The 25,992-nt window shown below is 36.2% G+C and overlaps 1 protein-coding gene across 44 annotated transcripts in view; it reads left to right on the top strand.

Annotated features, from left to right (window-relative positions):
* agrn (agrin) overlaps positions 1–25,992 on the top strand; it is a 467,750-nt gene that overhangs the window by 287,138 nt on the left and 154,620 nt on the right. For all 44 annotated transcript variants that reach the window (XR_015522907.1, XM_087305965.1, XM_087305966.1 and 41 more), the window contains 2 exon segments: positions 10,738–10,962; positions 23,905–24,129. Coding sequence is in view for 43 of the 44 variants with exons in the window: in XM_087305965.1 (XP_087162091.1) it covers positions 10,738–10,962; positions 23,905–24,129 (450 nt within the window). In the remaining variant the exon portion in view is untranslated.

Here is a 25,992-nt window from a genome sequence, read left to right on the forward strand (position 1 = left end):
AAGACCCGCCGGTGTCCACTCAAGGCCCTTTGCGGTAATCACAGAGGTGTCTGCCCGACCTCTCTCAATTTAATACAGGAGAGAACAGCTCTTCCCATCAGCCAGCAGGGTTCTGGTGACAAAGAGATGCTTCACATGACTCTCTCAGGAGCTCTTATTTTCTCCACGGAGCACACAGGTGCAGAACAGACCAGCCACTTTAAGATATTTCTTAAAAAAAAAAAAAAAAAAACATGGTTAAATTCTAATACAGAGACTAGAATATTCCGATTTACCCGTTCTAATTTCATCGGTTGCATAGTAAAGCTGAATTATTTACATATCTTATATAGTCAGGATATACATACACCACCCATATTTGCCATTTTAACACTTATGAGTATCCAAGTCTCTTTTTTCCAGCTGCTGCTAAACCACTTGAAAATCTAATTCTAGTCTCTCCCGACAGACTGTATATTATCAACTTGCAGAACGCATGAATTCCAGCTGATAAATGTGTTTGTGTGTTTGAAGGGACTCGCTCGAAGGAAAAGAAAATGATTAGCGTCAAATGTGCCTGCTGATTGTACTCAAAATTTGTTTGGAGGGGGGAAAAAAAGAAAACATATTTTTTTGGGATATTGCTTTTAGACGAAACAAACAATTCCATCTTTGTCATTATGTTTGAGTAGTACTGCAGTAACAGAGCACCGTGAGGAAAGATCATTATGTAAGCCGCATGTGGTCTTCAAAATAAGGCTTCCTGCCCTTTTCTTTGGCCGCTATCATTAACTTTTGACCTGTGGAAAATCCCACAGCAGCCGCGCTGAATCTCTTTCGGTGACTGGTTGAACCTTCGCTATTGTTAATTAGGTTCGCTTGCTGGAGTTAGGTGCTGTTGTTAGACAAACATAGCTCCTAATTGGGGATTTTAACAAACCTCTAACATTAAGCATTTAACTTCAAATTGTACCTTCACTGTTGTAAAAAATGAGTTTCTCGTACAGTGCTGCTGTATATAGTTTTTGCCCACTGATTAAATGTTTTACCTAGCAATTGAAACAACATGCAGAAATAAATACAAAAACAATCAGCAACCACTTAGTAACTACTCAGAATGTCCAAGCAATGCTCTGGCAAGCACATCCTAATAACTACCCTGCATTGCCATTGCAACCTACCAGGACACAATGGTACTGACTATTAACAAATGCAAAAACTCGTTGCAACCACCTAGACCACCACAGTAGCCACTTAATAATGCACTGACAACCAATCAAAACAGCCTAACAAATGCTTCGAACACCCCAACATTGCTCTCACAACCAATTATAATATCACTGATAATATAATTGGTTGTGAGAGCTATGTTGGGGTACTGAAACTACCCAGAACATACTAGCAATGCCACAACAACCACCCAGACTATGATAGGAACCACTTTTAGGGTTAATAAAAAAAACTGTCCTCTAGCTGCTATCCAGAACATCCTAGCAATGCCCTAACAACTATTTAGGACAACAGTGCAAAACATCCTAGCATTACCATTAAAAACACCCAGAACAACCATTCCGAAGCACAAAGACACGACCACTACCAAGCAATGGCTAAAAATAAAACAACAAGTAAATAACGGAGAGAATGTGGTAAAATCTGAAAATGTGGTAAAAAACATAAAAAACAGGGGGCTTTTTTCTGGATTGCTTTTCAAAACACTGTCCGTTGTATTTCGGAAAGTGGGTGGGTGCTGATCAATCACTACTATCGGTTGGGTTTAGTGAAGAGGGTGGTGGGTCAGTCAGTCGACTGCTGCCTCTGGTGGATTTAAGTGAGAAGAGCAGGCATGAATGGCACTTGCGAGAGAAATTTGAGATCTCAAATGCGTACACAGAGGAATCTGGTGGATTCACGAAAACAAAAACGGCAAAAATGTTCTAGCAAGCCTGTTTTACAATTTCAGGTCTAGAATAGCTGTTTTTTGGAATTTTTAATTAATTTATTTTGTGTACGGTTGTGTAAAACATTTTCAACGCACAGTGTATTTGACACATTTCAACCAACTATAGATGTAGGGATTATGTTTGAATTCATCTTGATGTTGATTTCTTTCTAGCCGTGCAGACGCACAGATTTATCTGTTGCATACCCAGTGCACGTGTGCAGAATTTAATCAGTCTTAGCCTGCAATATGAGGACCGTGTTAGCGTTTGCTGTGCAGTGCATCATGTTGGCTCTCACTAAAGCTCACAGGGGATAAACCTTGCCTCCGATAGACATGTTTGGTAGTTTATTAAACCCTTGAGCTAATGTAGTCCTGCTGCTATTGCTCATGATGTTACCTCTCTGTCTTCACAGTCCTGAAGTCTAAAGGTGCTCACCTTGGGAATACTACACGTGCACTCGCACTGACAGCTATTGCAGGGAAGCAGGAGTGCCTGGCCTTTGAGTCCAACCACAAAAAGATGTGTATTATCCATTTTTGTGCTTAATTTTCTTTATCCAAGGGCAGCACTGAGGCGTGCAAAAGAGGAAGACAGCTGCAGTCAAATAAGTCCTTTGAAGAAATACATCAAAAGAACAAATCATCTCGCCATGTGAAAGATGACAAAAGCGTAGGGTGGGACACTGGGTTTGGAGGTCATCTGCTGAGGTTCAGCTTCATTTTTTTTATCTGAAATTTTTTTTTGTATTAATGCAAGGATCAGAGAGAAACATGAATACTTGGGAATTCTAGCACACAGCTTTCTCCAGGCTTTGTAAAATTCAAGAATTTAGTCTTGTATTGGGCTAAACTACTATGAATACTTAGAAATTCTAGCACACAGCTTTCTCCAGGCTTTGTAAAATTCAAGAATTTAGTCTTGTATTGGGCTAAACTATCCAACATACATTCTGAAAGCGTAGCCCTATACATTTCTGACGATCTCGAATTATGTCTTTAAAATGAATGCTGCGGGGCGGTATGATGCAGTTTCTTTTCGTGATTACCAGTTGACTGCTTTCCTTCGTAAAGACAGCTTTCCTGCTGTTACTAGTTTGTCCAGTTAGCTTGCCGTGTACACTGTTGCTTGGGATTAGGGGAGTGGGTGAGTGCTGGACAATTGGTGCTTTTGACAACACTATTGGTTGGGTTTAGGGAAGAAGGATGGTGAGTCAATCGGTCGGTCTGTCAATCAGTCAGTGTGTCAGTCAGTCAGTCAGTCAGTCAGTCAGTCAGTCAGTCAGTTAGTCAGGCCTCTGGTGAATTTACGTGAAAAGAGCAGGTGCGAATGGCACTTATGAGAGAATTTTGAGATCTGAAGAAGTGTACACAGCTGCCTGAGATATGCCTGTATATATAGCGAGCAAATGGGGCAAATCTGGAAATGTAATAGTGTAAACATTAAGATGTAAACATTGGGCTGTTATATGTTAACATTTTGTCCATCCTCTTCTGTAAAAAGCTTCGTATAAATGTACAATGCTATTAATTTCCCCTATGTTATTCTATGCGAATGTACCTTAGACATATTTGTTTTGCTCCCATGTATTTTGTAGCTTATTGCATTGCAAGACCCACAAAGACCATAGCAAAAAAAAATCTTGTTCCAATGTGTTGTTGTCAGAATAGCTGCTGAAATATGCAGTCAATGATAAAAATGATGATTCAAGCAGCATTACAACCCAAATAAAATATTAGACAAATATTAACAAAGAATCACAGTTGAAGAAACAAAAGCAATCTGACTGTTCAAATGTATTCAATCACTTGAGCATTTACTCTACAAAAGCACTCTGTATTATCAAATAGGACTTTAAATTTCTTTGAAAATTATTGAAATTGCAGTGGTGGACCCTAACTCTGTATTTTTATTTCATTATTGTAACTTAACTATATATTTTTAGTGTCTGTACCTTATCTGATTAATTTTAATTTAATAAACGTTTACTTCACGACATTCTAAAACTAATTATTGTACTTTTTAATTCACTACATTTCTTGAATGAAGCTGGGTAAAAAGTTATTTTTAAGAGGAGAAATCTTCACCTGGTCAGAAACTAAATTTTGCGGCAGTGTTTGATTTTTGAACAAGCTGAATTTTAACATATTAAATCCATTCACACATTGCACCGGACAATGAATTAGTGACTTGGACTGACATCTGCTCTCTAGCCAACAAATCTCTGATTCAAATGATCCATTCAGACTAAATAAATAGTAAAAAGGTATCTTCTTTCACTCTAGTGCCACATATATGTACTTCATCAACCATTGTAAAAGTGTGTATTTAAAATCCGTAATTATATGTGTATCTAGTGTCGTCAACTTGTGATCAGATTGCCAAAGATACATCTTAACACCAGGTGCATTATTAACAAATAACATTGGCACTGGATGAATTGTTTGCAACACTGTGTTCTTTGTTTAAATTAGAAGTACATCACATTTGAAAGCCAAGAAAATTATGACATTGTTCTTTACAACATTATTGACACTAAAAGTGATCAAAATGCTGCTAATTGAACTACATTCTTTAAACAACAGAAGAGTTGAGAGCAGCACTACCCACAGCCCCACTCAAGCCTCCTTAACGCATACAGATGCTCATACATACGCATACATCTTCAGTCACGCTGGATAGGGCGCCCGGGGCTCACAGAGAGGGGAGGGTTGTGCCGAGCCGATCCCGTCAGGATCACATAGCGGCCGCTGACAGCTCCCTGCACGCATTACGCATTAATACATCCAGCACTAACACATTATCACAGCACTGTCAGAAAGGCGGATCAGTGGAAGCTTCTCTCCACTTTCTCTCACTCTGTTTATTCCTCCCCCCTTATTAGTTAGTTGTCTAACTCGTATTTTTCATACTTTTCCATTGTCCTAACCGCTTCAGAGCTGAAGTAGAACACTTAATTGGGTGTGAGAGACATTTCCAGTTTATCAGGTTACTACATACTCCCTCTTTTTTCTCTTAGGATACTGTATTTTCTTCCCTGAAAATGAGCACTAAAGCATAAGGAGAAACAGCTCATCTCTGTGGTGACCTCAGTGGATCGTATCCACTCAGCTTGCGACGCTGGTCACATCCTAACAGGCAATTTGCCTGCTTGTCTCAGCCCTGAGAGGGCGGTTTATCTGTGCTAACGCAGCGGAGAGCCGCGTACGCACCTTACACCGGACGGCCTTTTGCATTTTAATCAGCTCATCCCTTTTCTTATTGCTCATCAACTCTCGGCGACAATAGGTGGAAATGCTCCGACTGTTATTTAATGGGTTCGCAGAGGCAATTCTGGGTACTGTCACAAAACAAACAGAGCGCCACTGAGAAGGAAGCTGTTTATGCGGATCGTCGGACGTCTGAATGCGTATTTCCTGACAGACACATCAGAACTGATTTAAAGCACCGCTTTGCATCAGACTGATGAAATCAAGCGTCTTGGAGTCAGGCTTTTGGGGATGAGGCCAATCTGTTGAAGTAGAAGTAATGAGTCAGAGCTCAGCTGCCATTAGTTTTGACTGAGGATGTAGAGAGTCCCGAAATGCGTCAGTCTATCTCAAAGGCCATCATAGGCTGAACAGACTTGTTTATCATTGCAAAAATACACCGCATAGGCGAAAGTGAGGTCACAACTTGCAACATGTTAGGGATGAATCATTTGGCATGAATGAATGAATAAGACTGTAATGTGATTGTCCTCTTCGGGCATCTTGTTGACTATTAGTACTTGCAACTATTTCAGCTAGCAGTCATTGGGGTATAAGTTGTTTTCAATCACGTGGTTCTGGTGAAGTGTGAAAATCAGATGGAGGGCAGGAAACACTTATTGGGAGACATAGAGGAAAGTCCATGGCTGTTTCTTAATTCCAAGAATGCAAAGAACGGACTTGCGTTCTTGTGGAGACCGGTCTTGCCAAATTACCTTGGAAGACTGAACTTGGGAGACCATATACCTCTGTTGTCATCATGTGATTCCTTTGTTCAGTTTTCCTGCCTGTTGTTAGTCTCATGAGTTTCACCTGTGTCTCTCCCCTGTTTGTAATTAGTCCTATTATGTGCTGTGTATTTAAGTCCCTGTGTTTACTTTGTTCAATGTCCGGTTTTACACGTCATTGTATGTTGTCTTCGCCCCGTGATTCCTGTGTGTGGATGTTCCAGTGTTTTCAGTGAGTGTTATGTAAATAAATACATGTTTTGATAATTCCTGCGATACAGTGCGTCTCTTTATAGAGGATAATCGTGACAGAATTGAATAAATCTTTATCAAATGCTGGCTTTTCTTCCATTTCTCAGCCAGTTTCTCAAACTTTCACCCTTTGAGTAAAAACTTTTGGAAATCTTTAGAAGCTGTTCGGCTCTTATTTTGGCTGATTTAAACATTTAAAAAACATAAAACAGAAGTGTTTTAAAGTTCTGATAGCGATTCCTATGGAGAAGAATCACTTCCTGCCAACCATCTGAATTTCAGTGACGTCATGTGAAATCGACCTATAAGTACGCTCTCATATTTACTTCAGCATCACTACAAAGTGTATAACACGACCTGTGTGTGGATGCTGTCTGCAGCGTCGAGGGTGTGTTCACACTTCCCCCACACAAATGTTAACAATGAGTTTTTTTGGAAGCACGACTGGTTTGTTAGTTAGCAAACCCGGGATGATGAAGTGCGAGGTTCAGACGTGCAAAGACGAGGGAGGCAACAGTCATCTTTTTTTAGCGAGGAAGTGTAGGAAAAGAGAATGAACACTTTGATCACACAACACACGAAAGCGCCACTGATCTCATCCTTACTATGCCGCTTGCCAGGTTTATCATGTGTGTGAGTGGGTTTTTGTGTGTGTGTGTCACTCTGCAAAACTGGAGCGTGGTCCTTAGAGAGAGGCAGAAACCTTTAATTAAACAAGTGGGTTCTCTTAGTGGATTTACACAAAGTAAAACACACAAACGATAGCAGAGACTGTAGGCTGATATGACGCATGGCAGAGGTGAAAACAGGGACGAAGATAGTGGGAATGAATTGGAGCTGACGGCGTGTGTGGGGACAGTCGGAAATGAAAGTAGCCCCTGCTGAAGTGACACGGTCCATTCGCTCTTCAGCATCTCCGTGTTTGTCAGGGCCTCATGAATATTTATCATCTAAATAATAACGATAATAGTCGAATGGTTCCTCGGAGGATCAGAAATAGAAATGGATTCATTTCAGTTAAATCGCCCTGGTGTATTGCAAATTAAAACTTCCACCTTTCTCATTTAGGCAGAATTAAAGGATTAGTTGATCATTTACTCGCCCTTGTGTCGTTCAGAACTTGTGTGGCTCTTTTCTTTTTTTGTAGCAGAATAAAACTGGAGACCTTTTGAATAGTATTCTGATCAGAATACTTTTCTGTTCAGTTTCAAGGAATGGCAATGTAAGCTTCAAACAGGACACAAAAGAAATGATAAAACATAAATTTAAACTAGTCCATACCTTGTGTGCTATATTTAAAGTTTCATTCGATAGCATTTTGATTGACCAAAATCTGATAGATGTCATAGTGGTAACGTCCACACAACAACAAGGTGTAGCATGATTAGACGTTTATATTTGTTTGATTTTTGGTTGATTTTAGGTTGGATTTTGAACATTGGCGTCGGCCAAACGTTGGGTTCTGATGTCAAACCGATTTTTATTTCCAAACAAAATCCAGCGTCCCCACAATGTTGGGGTACAACATCAATATGACATCAACTGCAGTGGTTGTGATTTGTAGGCAGGGGTTATGTTAATTGTGAATCAGCATGCATGTGCTTTTTATGAATGATTGAAATTCATTAACGTACATGTGAGGTGAGCTTTTGGGAAGGTCTCTGTACAATACGGATGTGACAACAGAGGTGAGGATCCAATTGCAAAGATTTTATTATACAAGGAATGGTCAGGCAGGCAAGGATCGATTACAAGAGCAAACAGTATAACTATCCGAAAGTTAAAACAGGCAGAGAGGTCGGTCCAGGCGGCTAGCATCAAAAAACAATATACAAGGCAAAGAATTAAACAAGGCAATATAAGGCAAGGATAAATTCTTTGTAATGTGTACAGGTAACAACAAGACTCAGCAATGTCTTTCTGTGTGTGTAAGGGCTGTATAAATAGTAATTTTAATCAGTGCTTAAACAGCTTAAGCTGTGTGAGTTTGTGAGTTTGTCAGGATCAGGAACTGATGTGTGTGGTGCATGCTTGGATTTGTAGTCTTCAGTCACTAGATTGCTGACAGTCTTTTTCACTCACAAATTACAAGAATTCAAATTTATTTCAATAATTACAAAAGTTTCATGAAAGAAGCATTTATTTTATTTTATTTTATCTTATTTAATTTTATTTAATTTTATTAATTTAAATTTAAATTACAATTTTTTATTTTATTTTATTTTATTTTGACCCATATGTTATTAGCACAGATTCACTTGTAAAGAGTAAAAAGTTTGATTTGTGCATCTTTTGTATTCTGTACATTTCACACTAGTCATGCCTCATGACACAGCCTCATCATATTGCTTCATTAGACTTATAAAAAATGCAGGATCACTTTTAAAATACTTTTATGCAGCTTTTTATCACTTTGAAACTTTTCAGTCCCAATCCTCATTCACTTCAATTACTTGAAAAAGAGTGACCTGAATTTTATATCCTCTTTGTGTTTCATAGACATCATACGACTTTAGAACAACTTGGGCAAACGATGACGGAAATTTCATTTTTTGCGTAAATCATTTATTCAACATCAATTCCTGAGTGACAGAATGTTTAATAAGAAATAGACAAAGTCGTTTGTTCAAAAAACACAGCTTTCTTATTTTCATAAGGAAAAAAGCTGATTAGGTCCCTCCAGCGTAAGGATGGGAACGCTGAGGCATAGCAATTGAGGATGTTTTGTGAATGCAAAGCTTGCTTGAAATGGTCCGTGGTGAATTAGAGTGACTTGTTTGTACACCCACCCAGCTGTGACCGAATATTCAAGTCTAGGGCACTGAGCTGTTCTTCAACCCGGGTTAAGCCACTTCACTCTGCCATCTGTATCGACACGGGGCCCCGTCTGATCTTTGTGGAGCTGCTGAAAGACTGTGCCTCATCTTAACCCAATTTTACATCAGTAATAGGGTTTGTGTTGGGAGCTCACCCTTGAACTCACACCTTAAACAGATCTTATATTGTGAACAAGACTAGCGGCTAGCCAATTATCCAAACACCACCAACAGTACATCATGTAATTAGCGTTGCTTGCTAACTCTCGACATTAAATATTAAGCTTTGGCACGTAACTCATCCTGAACCGTGTTTGTGCTGGATGCATGAGTAGGTACAAGCTATAAAACGTAAGGATGATGGAGTGTTGTGGCCAAGGCCACCGAGTAGTCACCCAGAACACATTAGGAAGATGCTAACATGCTAACTAGTTTATGCATAACAAATAGATTTACAGAATGAAATGAATAAAAGTAAGACTGTACACCTAATTAAATTTTGTTATGAACTTGAAAATTTTAATATAAATAATAATGAATGTGAAGTTTTGTTTGCTATTTTCAGTGTCTGCTATCTCATTAAATGTAGGCATGAGCTTTATCTTCTGAGAAATTCTCAGAGTCACTTCATGAGCATTTTACAGTTTTTTGAGGAAGAAATGATCATCATATCAAGTACACAGAAACTCTAGAATGTTTATGACAACTCGTAAAAGTTGTTTGGCTTAATTTGATGAAATGAATATGACTTTAAGGGAAAAAAATGCCAAATTTTTCTTCACTGTTTTTATTCTGAACAGGAAAAAACTGAACTAGGGACAAAAACAAAGCAGTTGTATAAGCTGTGAAATTGTATAAATGTAATTGCAATTGTAAAATTATTTTAAATAATTAAATCCTAATTAAATTAATTAATTAATTATTTAATTTTTTAATTTATGTTCTGATTGCTAAAGTTACTTATAAACCATAATGAATCAAAGTAAGACTGTACACCTAATTAAATTGTGTTATGGACACAAACATAAAAATATGAATATTAATGAATGTGCAGTTTTGTTTGCTATTTTCAGTGTTTGCTATCTCATTACAGTATATGTGGACATGAGCTTTACTGTATCTCCTGAGCAGCTTTTTAAGCATTTTTACAATTTTTGAGGAAGAAGTTATTACGATATCAAGGACACAGAAACTCTAGAATGTTTATGAAAACTTTTGGCTTAACTTAATTAAATGATTAATTATAATAATAAGAAAAAATTATAATAATAATAAAATTGCAATTGTAAATTTATTTAAAATAATTAGATCTAAATTAATAGAATAAAATAATAAAGTCATAATAATAATAATAATTTAAGGGACCTTAAAGGGAATAAATGTAAAAACACTTTTATTCTTAACAGAAAAAAAACTGAATTAGGAACAATAAAGCAATGTGTATAATGCAATAGAAATGTGATGGCAATTGTAAAATTATTTCAAATAATTATAAATTAATAATTTAATTTATTATTCATAGATTATGGTTAGAAGGGTTCAATTTAAACCATAAAAGCTTAAGTTAAAAATGGAATATAAAATATAAAATACAAGATAAATGATATGAAGTATAATATTAATAATAAAAGTAATAATTACTATAATAATAATAATATAGAATTTAGGAAAAATAAATCATATTTCACAGGGCCCTAAACCTTACAAAACCTTCGATTATGACATCAATTCAATGCAACATTTTCCTCATTTTCTCTCTTTTTTCAATTTTCAGCCCTCAAGGACCCGTGCAGTGAGGTAACCTGTAGCTTTGGCAGCACCTGCATCCAGTCATCGGATGGTCTGTCCGCCAAGTGTATGTGTCCTCTGAGCTGTGAAAACGTCCCCAAGCATGTGGTGTGTGGCAGTGACGGCCTGGACTACCAAAGCGAATGTGAACTCAACATGAAGGCCTGCGCCACTCAGAAGAACATCCGTGTGCATCACCAGGGCCGCTGCGGTGAGTCTGTGGAGCAGTTATGCTCTCATTAGCACTGCAGTTAATATCATTATCACATCTGCTTCAATTACCAGTCATAGCAGTTATGAGTGCAGGTCATTTTGGCTGCTTTTAGTTTGCAGTGGTCATTGTTGTTTTTCAAACGCAAAGGGTGACCATATAATAATAAATATAATAATAAAGCACAAAGTTATATTAGTGCTGTCAGTTTAAAACCAGCTTGATTTCCATAGCCCTTTAGACAATACAGAATGTTAAAGCATTTTGGTAGTAGGCAACTTAGGAATGAATATTTCATTCATTCATTCATTCATTCATTTTATTTTCCTTCGACTTAGTTCCTTATTTATCAGGGGTTGCCACAGTGAAATGAACCACCAACTATTCCAACAAATGTTTTATGCAATGAATGCCCTTCCAGCCACAACCCAGTACCGGGAAACACCCATACACTCTTGCTTTCACACATGCACTATGGTAAATTTTGTTAATTCATTGCAAATCCCTGCTAACCACTGATCTACCGTGCCGCCCAGAAAGAGTATTTATTCAATATAATATATGTTATTATTTGATTATGTAATTAATTACATAATATGAAAGTATTGATAATTGTGTGAGTAAATGTAATTCAAGTAAATATAATTTTATTAACAATAAAACTTATAAAAGTTGAACCCAGAAAAACAAAGAGCTACAAGGATTTTTATATAAATTGTAAAAATTATGACATTATAAATGAAATGGGTCACACTTTATTTTAATGTACAATTTACACTATTAACAAACCATTACCTAAGAGTATTAGCTTAATAAACAATTAATTATCTGATTATTATAAATAGTTAGTAAGATAGTAGTTAGGTTTAGGTATTTTCTTAGGATTAGGGATGAAAAAAAGATCATATTTCATAAACACTAATAAACAGTTAATAACTTAATAATAGGCAGGTAATACACCAGTAGTAAATGATTTGAATCGTTACTGAAACTGCGGTGTTACCATTAAATATTATAAACATTCACTTTTGATCAATTTAGTGGTAGTTAATTTATTTAAAACTCCCCCCACAAATAAATACATAAATAAATATATAAATAAATATATACATACATTGATAATATGTGTATAATATAACACAAGAATGAATAGCAATTTTAAATACATTCAAATATAAAACTGGTTTAAATTATGTATATATATTTTTTAATTGTAAGACATTAAACAGTAGCTATGTTTCGATCCACCTATTTTTCTGTGCATTTTAGACATGCTCATAAAAAAACGGTTGATGGAAACGCCAAGCACATATATCTTGAAAATTTGCATAAATAATGTATACGCATAACTGAGTAGGATAAACCTTTTATTCGATAAGAAAAGATGCGCATAAACTATGATGGAAACACTTTTACCGCACAAATTCCGGTATATGTGCTTCAAAATAAGTGATTTTGTTATGAGAGATCATGTGATAAAGTGTGTGTAATGGACAAATCAGCAGGCATGCTGCTGTACATTGTAAAGCATCTGAAATGTTGATTTTGGTCATTTTAAAATGCCTTAAATGATTCAGTATTAGTGTTGTCATATTATTAATTACCTCTAGAGCTGTCAAGAGCATCATGTCACAATTTGTCTTCTGAGGTGCAAGTAATTTATTAAATGAAGAAAAGATTCAAGTAGCCTCTTCTACTGCAGCAAATTCCATTTTTGCTGTTGATATTTGACGCCAGTTTATCAGGAAGTGACGATTTTGTTTTCTTTGACTTGTTGGATGAAAACGTTGCTTTATTTGTTTGTCTTTTATGCAATATTGCAGTTTTGTGTGCATATTCATTAGCATTTTTTTGATGGAAACATAATTAGTGAAACTTGCGAGCAGTAGTGTATATGAATTATTTGTATTCACATTTTTTTAAAGATTTATAAAAACACCCCTTGTTTACGAGACTTTGCTGTTACGGTATTGCATGTTAACACTTGTTGTCTTGTCATAGTCTTTGAGAGAAATCCTCTGATTATGTAACACATTACATGTATTTCATCATCCCCGGTGAGACTTTCGATTCTGCATGCTTGTTAAAGGGCATTACAGAGGAATTCTGAGTTGAAAAATTCAACTGATCAATTATTCCGCTGAAGGCTCCCGCCACGTCACACCTCGCCATGCTAACTGTCTGGACTTTTGAGCTCTTCTTCTTTGATTTAATCCTGGCTGTTTCATGTTGGTGGGGGAGTTTGAATCATGGGGACAGAGTGGCGTTCATGAAAAGCCCCCTTCCCACCCTGCTATGTCTAATGACATTTCCCTTCCACGCTGCCTGACAAGCTGTCAGTGTCTTTTTTTTAGCTTATTCCACCCCGCTCTGACATTTCAGACTTTTATTTTGATCTCTTTTATTCATCTGTTCTGCATGATGAAGCCTGGACACATTCACATTTTTTAAGTCAATAAAGTGGACTGGCATGTTAAAAAACGTTTTAGTAGGTCATGTCCTGCTTTAGGTCTCTCTATATCTTTCACTATGAGTTATTGTGGTTTTCAGAAATCTGTTCTTTTCTTTTTCCTTAATAAAGATCTGACACTCCTATTTAACCTTGGCATTTTTTTTTTTAATTGCACATGATCCTATTATGTTGTTAAATGGAGCTTATTAAGCACTTTGATTGTCAGCGGTTCCCCCTAAAATGGTAAAAATCTACCCATTCAATCAATCATAAACAGTGTCTCAAAACTGGCTGATTGAGTTTTCTATTCAAATAGAAACACTGATCTACTGTTGTACAAATATGCTGTTTGTTTCCGCAGACATTTTGAAGGGTTTATGAGAACTGTGTGTGTTTTGACATTGTTTTGTGTGTATTGCATGCAAGACAGCAAAGAGAACTTCAGTATACTACACAATAGGGCTGCACAATATTCAAAGAAATGTGCATTGCATTATTTACGAATTTTCTGTGATTTATATTGCAATATTTATCAAGATAATCAACAAATTTCAAGCAAAGACAAATAAAATAGAGCAAATATACAAATGATACAAAAAATATTCAAATGTACAGTAAACCTGTTTATTTTTTATTGCGTAAATAATTAAATGCAATTAATCTCTGTTAAAGCTACAAATGTAACATTTCCTTGTGCCCAAATGCTTTAAACTTGCTTGAAATGTTTACGCTGGCCTCAAAAACCCAATTGATAAGCTTTCATTTTATTATATTTAAAGGGTCAGTTGGCATTTCTGTGTGGAGGTTGCATGTTATCACCATGTTCGCGAGGGTTTCCTCTGGGCACTTTGCTTTCGCCCACAGTCCAAAGACATGGGGTACAGGTGAATTGGGTAGGCTTAATTGTCCTTGAGTGTTAAATGAGTGTGTGTGGATGTTTCCCAGTAATGGGTTGCGGCTGGAAGGACTTCTGCTGCGTAAAACATGTGCTGGGTAAGTTGCCGGTTCATTCCTTTGTGGAGACCACTGATAAAGCTGAAAAGAAAATAAATGAATGAGTAAATGAAATTGCGTAGGATATATTTTTCCTTCATTGGCAATGCAATTGTTTCCTATGCACAAACCTATTGCAAGAAAAGTTTGAAAGGCTTATTCTCAAAAAGCACTGGGGCAAGAAAAATAAACATAATTAAAAGTTTTTTTATTCTTTTTTTATTCTTTTTTATGCTTTTTAAGTGGCTTATGGGTCTTTTTTTACTAAGCAACAAAACGAAAGTACCAGTTAAGATGATTTCATCGCTCTATTTTTCATGGACTTTCTGAGAAAAAGGCTTGTGACATTGTGGTGTTTCCTGCGGCTGACAGACTCAGAGGGAAGTCACCTCTTGTAAATGATGGCTCTCTGGGCGGCCGGGTTGGATGAATGCCTTGGGTCCCTGAGGACGTGTGGAGTATGTTTCTCTGCGGCTCTGGGGAGACTGGCTTTCCATTTAACCCCCTTGAGAGAACAAAGTACCAAAGAGGACAGACAGCTACTCTGAATCTAACTTAGAGACACCGTTCTTGTGGTTACTGACTCTCAGATTCAGTTCATGCACAAAAACAGCCAACACATATTACTTTTATCACTTACTTTGACTTTTGGCTAGGACCAATGGTCTCAAACTCAATTCCTGGAGGGCCACAACTCTGCACAGTTTAGCTCCAACCACCTCCAGTTCACACTTGCTTAATATTATCTAGTTGTCTACCTTGATTAGTTGGATCAGCTGTGTTTGATTAGGGTTGGAGCAAAACTGTGCAAAGCTGCAGCCCTTGAGGAATCGAGTTTGAGACATATGGTTTATACAATAGTTTTAGTTATGACATGCTTTAATAAAGTTTGAATTGATTTTTTTATTTGTAATGTTTCTCGTTTTCTTAAAAAAAAAAAAATCTTAATGTCATTAAAACCATTAATTAAAATAAAAATGGTGATAATTTTTAGTTAGGTTTTTAAAGTAAATGTCTAAGCCTCTTTTGAACAAGATATACACTACCGGTCAGAAGTTTGGGGTCAGTTTTTTTTTCCTTTTTTTATCTGTTTATCAAGGCAGCATTTATTAAAAGTAAAAAAGTTGTTAAATTGTTAAATATTTCTTAAAATTTTTATAATTAGTTTCTTATTGTATGTAGTTTAAAATTATATTATTACTCCAGCCATTATTGCTTTTATTACAATTACCATTAATAATATTAATATTAATATTAATAACAATCAATATTAGAGTGATTTCTGAAGGATCATGTGACTCTGAAGTAATGAAGCTGAAAATTAATCATTAAAAACACTGGAATAAATTATTAAATTAAATCATAGACTACTTTTGAACAGTTATTTTATAGTGCAATAACATTTCACCATTTAACAATTTGTTCTGTATTTTTGATTAAATAAATGCAGCTTTGATGAGTAGGATAAGCTTACTTTAGAATAATTAAAACTCCTACTGACCCCAAATTTTTGACCGGTAGTGTAAATTCAACAAAAAAAGAATAAAAAAAATGAAAATAATAATAATAAATATTACTTCAGTTTTTCTTTGTTTTTGCAGGAAAGCATGGTCAAACAATAGGGGTCTGAGAATTAAAGTAATTAATATATTTAATATTTGTTAATCTTTAAATAAAGAAGTTTATTTTAGATATTTTTTTTTTTATTTTGTCTTGTTTTCCCAAAAAACATCTAAAACAATCTTAAGAGTTTTTTTTTCATGTAAATGTTTTAACAGCGCAAAAAAAAAAAAAAAATTCCCCTACACTGAAAAAAAAATTATTCAAAGATAATTACTTGGATTTACTACATTTCTTATATTAAGTGGTTGTACACAATTTATTTGGGCTGAATTTAAACTCACAAAATATGTTGAACATTACGAATTGTATTTATTTGTTTAAATTCCAAAAATATAAATTGTTTGCAACAATTTCGCAGTCATTATTTTTTTCAGTGTACATATATTTCTGGAGATAGCAAATTATGTAGCCAGAAGTACGTATGGCTGCATTGCGTTTTTAAAACAAATTCTACTACACGGTATGATGCCATTCCTTTTTCTGCTTACCTGCTGACACATTATCTTCGTATGGGCGACTGTCCCGCTGTTACCAGTTTGTCTAGTAGCTTGCCATGTACTTCAGTGGACTTGAGGCGCAGAGAGGTGTTGACTACAATAACGGTTTTCGAGTCCAGCGAAAAACGGTTCCAGAAAGCGAGTAAAACAAAAACAGAAGCCAAAAAGTAAAATAAACTAGTAAAAAACAGAGTGAGCATGTGGTAAAATCTGAAATTGTGATAAAAATCAGGTGAAGGCTTTTTATTTTTTGTATTGCCTTTTAAAATACTGTCAGTTGAGTTTAGGAAAGTGGTTGGGCGGGTCAGTCGGTGCTTTTGAAAACACTATTGGTTGGGCTTAGTGTAGGAGGAGGGTGGGTCAGTCAATTGGACCAGACATCTAAAAAATCTTTAAAAATAAATAATTCTGGTTGCTTTTATTATTGCCTAGATGCTTTTTTTCTTCCCCAGAAATGTGATATCATTAGACAAAAAAAGAGTATAAATTGTATTTATTTATTTATTTATTTATTTGTCGAGACATTTTGTTCTCCTCTGCAGCAAATAAAGGAACAACAAAAACCCACAATCCATCGTACAGCAGGACACAGACCACTGTTATTTCAAAGCGCACTCAGACACATTTTTGGCTAGCTCTGTATACACATTGATCCCTGTAAATCGCAGCTACAGCTACTGTTCCTCCCCAACACATGCATTAAGGTCTTGGCCAGCAACTGTCAGGCCCACAGATACAGGAGCTAGACTAATGGAGCGGCCTCAAACACACACTCCCTGCTGGAGCGAGACTCAGTGTTTCTGGCTAATTACAGCCACCCCTGCATGGCACTGTTAGGCAGCGATACACTGAATGCTGGCTCCAGCCGGCCTCTTTTAATGGGAGCTAATGGTTTCTCCAGTGGTAATGGCTGGCTTGTGTGGCGAGATGTTGTTGGAGTTGCTGCCCGCATTGTGCTGGACTCTTTTGGTCCAGCTCCATACTCTCCCCTCCTTTGAGAGCCGTCCTATTATTGTGTTAGTTTACACCAGTCCCTGACCTGGCATCAGCTCTTCGTGTCAGCTCGACTCTTTCCTTGAGCTTTTCTGTCCAGCGCTTGTGTGTTTGGTTTTAATTCAAAGCCCTGTACCTACTGATTTGAATTTGTGTGCAATTAGGATGGTTTGTTGGTTGATTATTAACTAGACTAGTCACTGAAAAGTAATTTTTTTTTTATTTCCTTGTTCTGTAATTTTTTGTTTTATCATTATTTAATGAACTTTTTTATTTTAGTTAAAATATTATTTGTTTGTTTGTTTATTTAATCCTGACTGAGCTTTTAAGTACGAGACTTGTGTAATTTAAAAAATAAATATTCCGAGCCCTGGAGCTGCTGATTTGGATTTGTTTGCACATATGAGGGCTTAACTAGATATTCAAGTATGTTCTTTCTTTCTTTTTTTTTTTGTTTTTTTGTTTCTTTGTTTAATAATTATTTATTTATTTATTTATTATTACTATTTAATTAATTTATTAATTTATTCATTTTATTATTATTTTATGTTATTTGTTTATTTAATTATTTTACTTTTTTGTGGGTTATGTCCAGTATTTTTATTAGTTTTTTTATTCAGAGTCTTGAAGTTACTGATTTAGATTTAATCAGTATGAGTTCAAATCTGTATGAGTTCAGTTAACTTAAATGAATCGAGTCCAAACAGTAGTATAGCTATTCAAGTGGTTTGAGGAAACTGATTGCGGCTAACGGTTTAAGTTGACTGAACTCATATGAATAAAGTTAGTCAACTTAAATGGTGGGCGAAGCAGTGGCGCAGTAGGTAGTGCTGTCGCCTCACAGCAAGAAGGTCACTGGTTCGAGCCTCGGCTCAGTTGGAGTTTCTGTGTGGAGTTTGCATGTTCTCCCTGTGTTCGCGTGGGTTTCTTCCGGGTGCTCTGGTTTCCCCCACAGTCCAAAGACATGCGGTACAGGTGAATTGGGTGGGCTAAATTGTCCGTAGTGTATGTATATGTGTGTGAATGTGTGTGTGGATGTTTCCCAGAGATGGGTTGCGGCTGGAAGGCCATCCGCTGCATAAAAACTTGCTGGATAAGTTGGCGGTTCATTTTGCTGTGGCAACCCTGGATTAATAAAGGGAATAAGCCGACAAGAAAATTAATGAATGAATGAATTTAAATGGATTGTTGTAATTGGTGTCCTCAAGCTATTTGACCAGCTATACAGTAGTTATGATTTAATTTGTTCTATTACCTGAACACAAATAGATTTTAACATAAAGCAAAAGCTAACATGTATAAACAAGAAATTACATAAATAGAAGGTATGAAAGTTTGACATTATTGATAATTAACTAGAAATTCAAAAGCTCTTTTTGGTTTCAATTGTCTTGTTCTCTACTAAATGATTTATTTATTTATTTATTATTTTTTAACATCTTAAATCTTAAACCATGTTCTTACCTTTTTGCTATACCTTTGACTCAATGCATTTTGAAATATACTTTGAATTTTGCTACAAATATCCCAAGGTGTATTGAGGGAAAGGCATTTTTATGTTTCCTAACCCTGAGTCTAAATGCTACCATTTTTGCTTACATTTTTCAATAAAATTTTGCAACTTATAATGCAGTACTGTATGTAATATACATATTAAAACTGGTTTGACGAGACAAATGGTAAATTGTAGGATTGCCTTTTTATTTAGCAAATTCTGTCATGGATAATGCAAATTTAAATAAATAAAAAAAATGCATTGCCATTTTAAATGCATTTAAAAAATACATTTCGCTACAAATATGCTTTCTCAGTTATGTCCAGTGATATAGTTTTTTATTCAGAGCCCTGTAAGAACTGATTTGTATTTGTGTGCACTTAGGGTGGATTGACCGGTCGATAATTAACTAGACTAGTTGTTCAAAAGCCACTGGCTTGTTGATTTGGAAAATATGTCATTGTACAAATCCCATGAGTCCATCTGTGTGTTATTGGCTTTCATGATGTCTCTCTATCTCTCTGGCTTTGTCTTAATTTCCCGCTTATTTTGTTTCCATTTTCTTGTTCTCTTTATTCGCCTGTGTTTCTTCCTCCCCTCTCGATCTTTGTTTTGTTTACGTGTTTTGTCTTTCTTGTCTAATTTCCTCTGTCCTCTCTGTCTCTGTCTTTTTCGCTTGTCTTTTTTTTCTCTCTGTCTCTGTGCTTCTTTCTCTCTCTTGCGATTGTGCGACTCGCTCGCGGCTCGGCATTGTCTTAGCGCGACACCGGCTGATAAGTCCTTTGTGTCGTCTTGTTTCAGAAAAGTGTGGAGGCTGGCGAAACTGTCACACTTATTTCAATAACCATCATGGCATTTCTATTACAATTATCATCTTGCCATGCGGGGCCAGGGCACGGAGCCCCCTGCAGCCACAAAGGCCCATCAACTCCCACATACTCATCGCTCCCATCCCGTCAGCTGTCACCCTTATCTTTTCACATTTCACTATTTCTTCTCAATAAATGACACGCCACTGACAACAGCTCCATCAATGGTGCCTAGAAGATGCTTTGAAAGAGGAGAACATTCCAGTCAAAGAAATGGGATTGTCAGCTGGGGTGTATTGATTAGGGTATGGATACTAGACACTAGAAAATCTGGTCCTATAGGTGCTGTCCTGAAGAATTTCAACACATTTCAAACAAGATAATCCAGATATAATCCAGGGAGCTAGAAAGCTTGAAAATATACAGGGCAAACAATAGTGTTGTGTGGCATTCAGTACATTTACAGACAACAATGCCTCATAATGTCTTAAAAGAAAGACTGGCATGTTTAATCAGACCACCCAGATGGGTTCTGTCACAACTTTGAAGCTCACCAATATAACACAGAAGCTCAGAAGCTCTCCGCAGCTTTCAAGTATGGCGAAATGAAAGAGAAATGATAGTTTTGGTGCAGCTAGGAGGAATTATGCAATCGAGGAAAGATTCATGAAGCCAGGGCAAAAATAGTTTTCTTGAGAAAATGGAGCCTGTACAACACACATCTCTTCAGGATTAGCTGTTTTCAATTTCCTTTCAAATTGGGCAAAATAAAAAGTATGCTTCATAGAGACATGACAATTTCACAATAATGCCCAGACACAGAATTAAAATAAAGGTCTTACTCTCGTATGAGATAAAGAATATAAAAAATAGCAAAACTCCTGGGGAAACAGAAAATGTTCTGTGACCTCCAGAAACACCTTTTGCATGGCTGCTCCCAAATATAATAGTTTCCTTGCTATTAATGTTTGAGTAACATTCTTATCCTGTCTAAATTCCCTCCATCCGCTCTTACCAATCATGGCCCCCCCAATCACCCCCATCCAACTGAATTGGCTTTACTGTATGATTGCCTCTCCATTTCACCAATTGCTGGTGTGTGGTGAGCAGACTGGTGCTGTTGTCCTGTGGCTGCCATAACATCATTCAAGTGAATGCTGCACACTGGTGGTAGTGTGGAGAGACCCCCTTCATGATACCGTCCCAGCATGGGAGGATAACCGGTTTAACGGTTTAATGCAGGTTGGAAAGCTCAAAGTTTTAAACCTGCATACATTTTCTGTTATACCGTTCATAAGGTTTATGTAACGATTTTTTAATGTTTTTTTTTTTTGTAAAGAAATCTGTGTTTTTGAAACTAACGAAGAGAGCAGAGGACAGTGATTTATTTTAATTATTTAGCTTGACATGCTTACTGTTGGAAAATATTATAAATGTTTCCTAAAATAAAATGTATTTTATTTAATGGGGGAAAAGGTGTTTTTGTTTTTTACACAGACATTTAAAATGACTTTAACTTATTTTAACTTATTTTAGAGCAGTAATCATAATACTGTGATACCATGCTATTTTTATCAAAGGATATTATAGCGTCAACATGATAAATGCGCTATATAAACATGCATTACATTACATTGGTATAAATGTAAAACTAACAACATCTGCAATCATGATGATTTAAGGCCAATCTATTCTTCTGCAATGAGTTCACATGGAAGTCAGACATAGCCTTTCCACAGTCACAGACAATTTGGTGCTTACCCTGACATGAACCCTGATACGCACCTCTCAAAAAAAAATTTATGACATAACACTGCAAAAAATGCTTTTTTTTTAACTTAGATTGTTTGTATTGTTTCTGGTCCAAATATCTACAAATTCTTAAATCAAGAAGCATTTTCTAGACAAGTAAAACATTTTGTCTTGTTTTAAGAAATAATAAGCCAAAATTAAGTGAGGTTTTCCTTTAATCAAGCAAAATTATCTGTCGATGGGGTAAGCAAAATAATTTTGTTTTCGATATGTGTTTAGATTATTTTGCTTACCCCATTGGCAGATTATTTTGCTTGATTTAAGGAAAAACTCACTTAATTTTGGCATATTATTTCTTAAAACAAGACAATATGTTTTGCTTGTGTAGAAAATGCTTCTTGATTTGAGAACTTTTAGATATTTGGACTAGTAACAAAACAAAAAATCTAAGTAAGAAAAGCATTTTTTGCAGTGTATGAAGTGGAAGGTCTGTAATTAGTTGACTTCATAGTGGTGAAGAGGTTGGACGAGGTTGAGAGCCTTGTCTCGAGTCCTATAGAGGAGCTTTGGAAAGATACTTTTACTTTCTGTTTATTTTATTATTAAAGTTGTTGAAAGTTTGCCAGATCTGCATCTTTCTTCCCTGAACGTTACGAGTTTGAGTTACTTCTACAGCAGCATCACATGCTTTTTTGGCATAAACTCAAAACACCAGCAAAGAAACTGGGAAGCATAGGTACCCCACTGCCTACTAGCATTGCAATAGTGACAACACAGACAGAATTCATAAGTATAAATATTGACAACAGCATCAGTCAAGCTACAGTAACCCAAGCAATCACTTGATGCAGAAGTATAAATCAATCTTTAAAAAAGTACAGTTTTGTAAAAATGGGAATGTTTTTTGGCACATTTTTTTTTAACCATTTGTATAATCACAGTTTTACATCAAAGACCAGCCTCAAATAGGACTGGCAACAAAATTGGTTTATTTATTGACTGAACATCATTGTCAAGAACGATAAATAGTTCAGTATGAATTGCTATAGTTTTATTAAAGTGTGGCTGCTGAGCGCACGCCTTGGAAGGAATGCCAATAAGCTTAGGGTATAAGTTTGTCATTTCCAATGGAGGCGTGTGACTTGCACGACGCTCACATGGTGTGCGACCGGTGCACAAGTAATGCGCATGCGTTTCCAGGTACACAGAGTTAAAAAACATAGGAACTTTTTGAATGCCGCGAACTTAGCAATCTGCTTCACACTTTGAATGGATTTTACACATTTCAGTAATAACGGCAAACTAATTACCTCAGACAAACACAGCACATCTAAACACTGCAGTGCTTTTTACTTTTCTCCATAAACTTGCATCAAAGTGGCAGCAATGGTTTGTCCATTTGTCATCCTCTGAGAAAATGGTTGATAGTAGCCTAGTTACAAGAGATGCCATAGAAAATGGTGAAGTAAACCACATGCTCACACTTTTCACTTTAGGTCAGAATAACCTGATTAAGACATGTAAAAATGAGTCCTATATAGCAGCAGTGAAGAGATTGTAAATAAAATGGATGTACGGATGTCGCCAGAGTGGCTTTTTGGTTTCTTTTCTTGTGCATCCCAGCCACTAGCCCACCACTGTTTTAGGATATGGTGATAAACAGTAGTCATTCAACTTCACAATTTGTAATGTTGCTGTATGTATTTAAATAATGATCATTAGTCCCACTTAAAAGCTCAGATTTGATTATCCTAATTTGTTTTGTTTACAGAGTTTGACGTTTACTGTATCATTATTATTGACAGCTCACAGTTGTTGATCTATCTTTACCATTGCACACAACTTTGTAGCATTTTATGTATCAAGTTTAATAGTTTTTTTAACATCTATGTTTATCTTACTATAAAGATGAGATATTTTGTTTAAATAGTTTTGACTATTAAAACCATTTGCCTTAGTAATGTTGGTAAATTAAAATAAATCCTATTATTCCTTAAAGTATTGTTAAAAAAATATTCAATAATTATCTTTATCGAATGATATGAAACATGATATCTTGATAATGTTTTGTTGCAACATCGCCCAGCCCTAGGCTCAAACTATGGTTAGTGTAGCAAAATATTGTTTGCAAGTTGTGGTTTGCATGTTTTTTTATTTACAATTATTAAATTATTATACAAAGTAAAAATAACAACCACTAGCTAGTTAGCCAACAGGTCAGATTATCTTCATTATCTAAAGCAATCATAAATAATCACCATCACTTACATTTGGTAAAACGATGTGAATCAGTTTGAATCATTGTTTTCTTCTCACTCTCATCCTCAGATCCTTGCAGTGACACTCTGAACAGCTTAAGCACAGCCTGTCGAGTCAACCCAAAGACCTACCAGCAGATTACCTTTGCCCCGGCTGAGTCTTGTCCGCCTGACGAAATGCCCATCTGTGCCAGCGACGGACATACCTACGAGAGCATGTGTCAGATGGAGCGCACTGCCCTGAAGAACAACCTGGAGCTCAAAAAGGTCTCTTTAGGCAGCTGCAAGGAAAAAGGTGAGTTCCTCCTCAAAGCAGAAATGTCGTCGGCTTCAAGGAGCTCATGCTCGTTGTCTGATAAAGGAGCCCTACGGCCGCATTTGATTTATTTTGTCATGGCTGCAGCGAGGAGGCTGTGGACAAATTAAGTCAGGTTAGCAGTACTGTCATGCCTACACGATACCAATCTCCACAAATCCAATTTGCCTGTCGGGCTCTGGCAGGTGTATTGTGGCAAGACTGTATCTTCACGGGTGATGAAAAGATTGTCTCTGCCTCGCTCTGAAGCCCTGTGGCAAAGCCGTGTGAGAGTGTGTGTTCTGCTGTGATAGTGCATGAACGCTGGCTTAGTGTTTGTGTGTCTGAACTGTGTTTGTGCCGTGAGCAATAGGGCGTTTATTTGTGGGCCACTGTTGTCCCAGTACAGAGCAACTGTCTGTGTGCTGGTGTAACGCACAAAGCGATAGCAGTTCTCTCAGATGAGTATCTTTGTGTCAGATACAGGCTAGAATGCTAGCATTTGTTTGGGATTCACTTAATTTGAATGCAAACAAATCTTCTTTAATCATAAATTTAAAAAATAGCTATTATTAACATTTATTTTGAAAAGTGTCTTTAAGTAAAGTTTTATAAATTAGTGTAAGAGGGCATGGTATATGATAGATCAAGGCTGGCCTCTCATCCGTAATCAGTTATAATCCAATCAGATTGATCCAAGCTTATAATTAATAGACCAATTTCACCCTACTGCCTTATCTTTGTTTTGAAGGAATCCCCCCCTTCCACCCAATCTCCTCCTTTTCCTCCATTTTCCAGGGGAAGCTCTCGAGATCTACCCAATCTTAGACCTCTTTATATGCTTATTGACCAGATGGGAGCCTTGGACTCAATTATCTCCGAGCTCAGGGTTTTCTCCCAGGACAGCATGCCAAATCTGCTATTAACGTCTAACATATCTAAGTGTGAACTCTTCAAAGTGTTAGTTTAATTTTTAACAAGCCTGAGATCTTTGTTTGTCTTCAAATAAATTTGAGATATTGTACATGAAATTGGAAAGCTCCCTTATTCTCCGCTAGAGAGCAAGTTTCAAGACTTGTTCAGATGAGAAAAGAGAATAGCACCCTTATGAACATGCACAATATACTGACACTGAGGGGAAGAAACAGTTGAATGAAGTGCATTCTTTTGTTTAGTCACAAACCTTGCTGTCTATGGAGAATGAGAGAGGTCTCAGGTTTCACCTAAAATATTTTCATGTGTGTGCATAATTAATTACGTAATTTAAATTTGTGGGTGAACTAAACTAGTCATGGGCCGGTATAAGATTCTGATAGTATGATTCTTCACGGTATTGTGCTCATTGCTCTTAAATATATATTTTTTAAATGTCAGGGTAAAAAACAACATTTTCCTCTTTGAACACTATATATTTCAATTTGAAAAACATTTAAAATATTTTGGAGCAGTAAACATGTTAGGCTAAAATTAAAATGAATTATTGACTTCTGCTTTTTTCCATAGTTTCAAAAACATTGAGGGTAAACACAAACTTCAACCACTCATTCCAAAAGACTCCTAAAAAGTTCCTTTACTAGTTCTTTAATTCTAAAGAGCAACAACTCTCGATTAAAATCAACAAATAAAACTTCCCAAAGAAACAATATTTGTAGTTATACAGTGGTCTCTCATTAATTGTGGGAGTTACGTTCTAAAAATATCCCGCAATAATCGAAATCCACGATATAGTAGTTATTTTTTATAATTATGTTAGATGTTTTGAGGCTGTAAAACCCCTCACTACACTATTTTCTCAGTTAGGGATTAATATTTTAACACTTTTTTTTCTCTTGTCTAAAAACTCGCATAACTTTCACCTACCTT

This window comes from Danio rerio, chromosome 23 (assembly GCF_052040795.2).
Source record: "Danio rerio strain M-AB ecotype USA chromosome 23, GRCz13ab, whole genome shotgun sequence".
Lineage (NCBI taxonomy): Eukaryota > Metazoa > Chordata > Actinopteri > Cypriniformes > Danionidae > Danio > Danio rerio.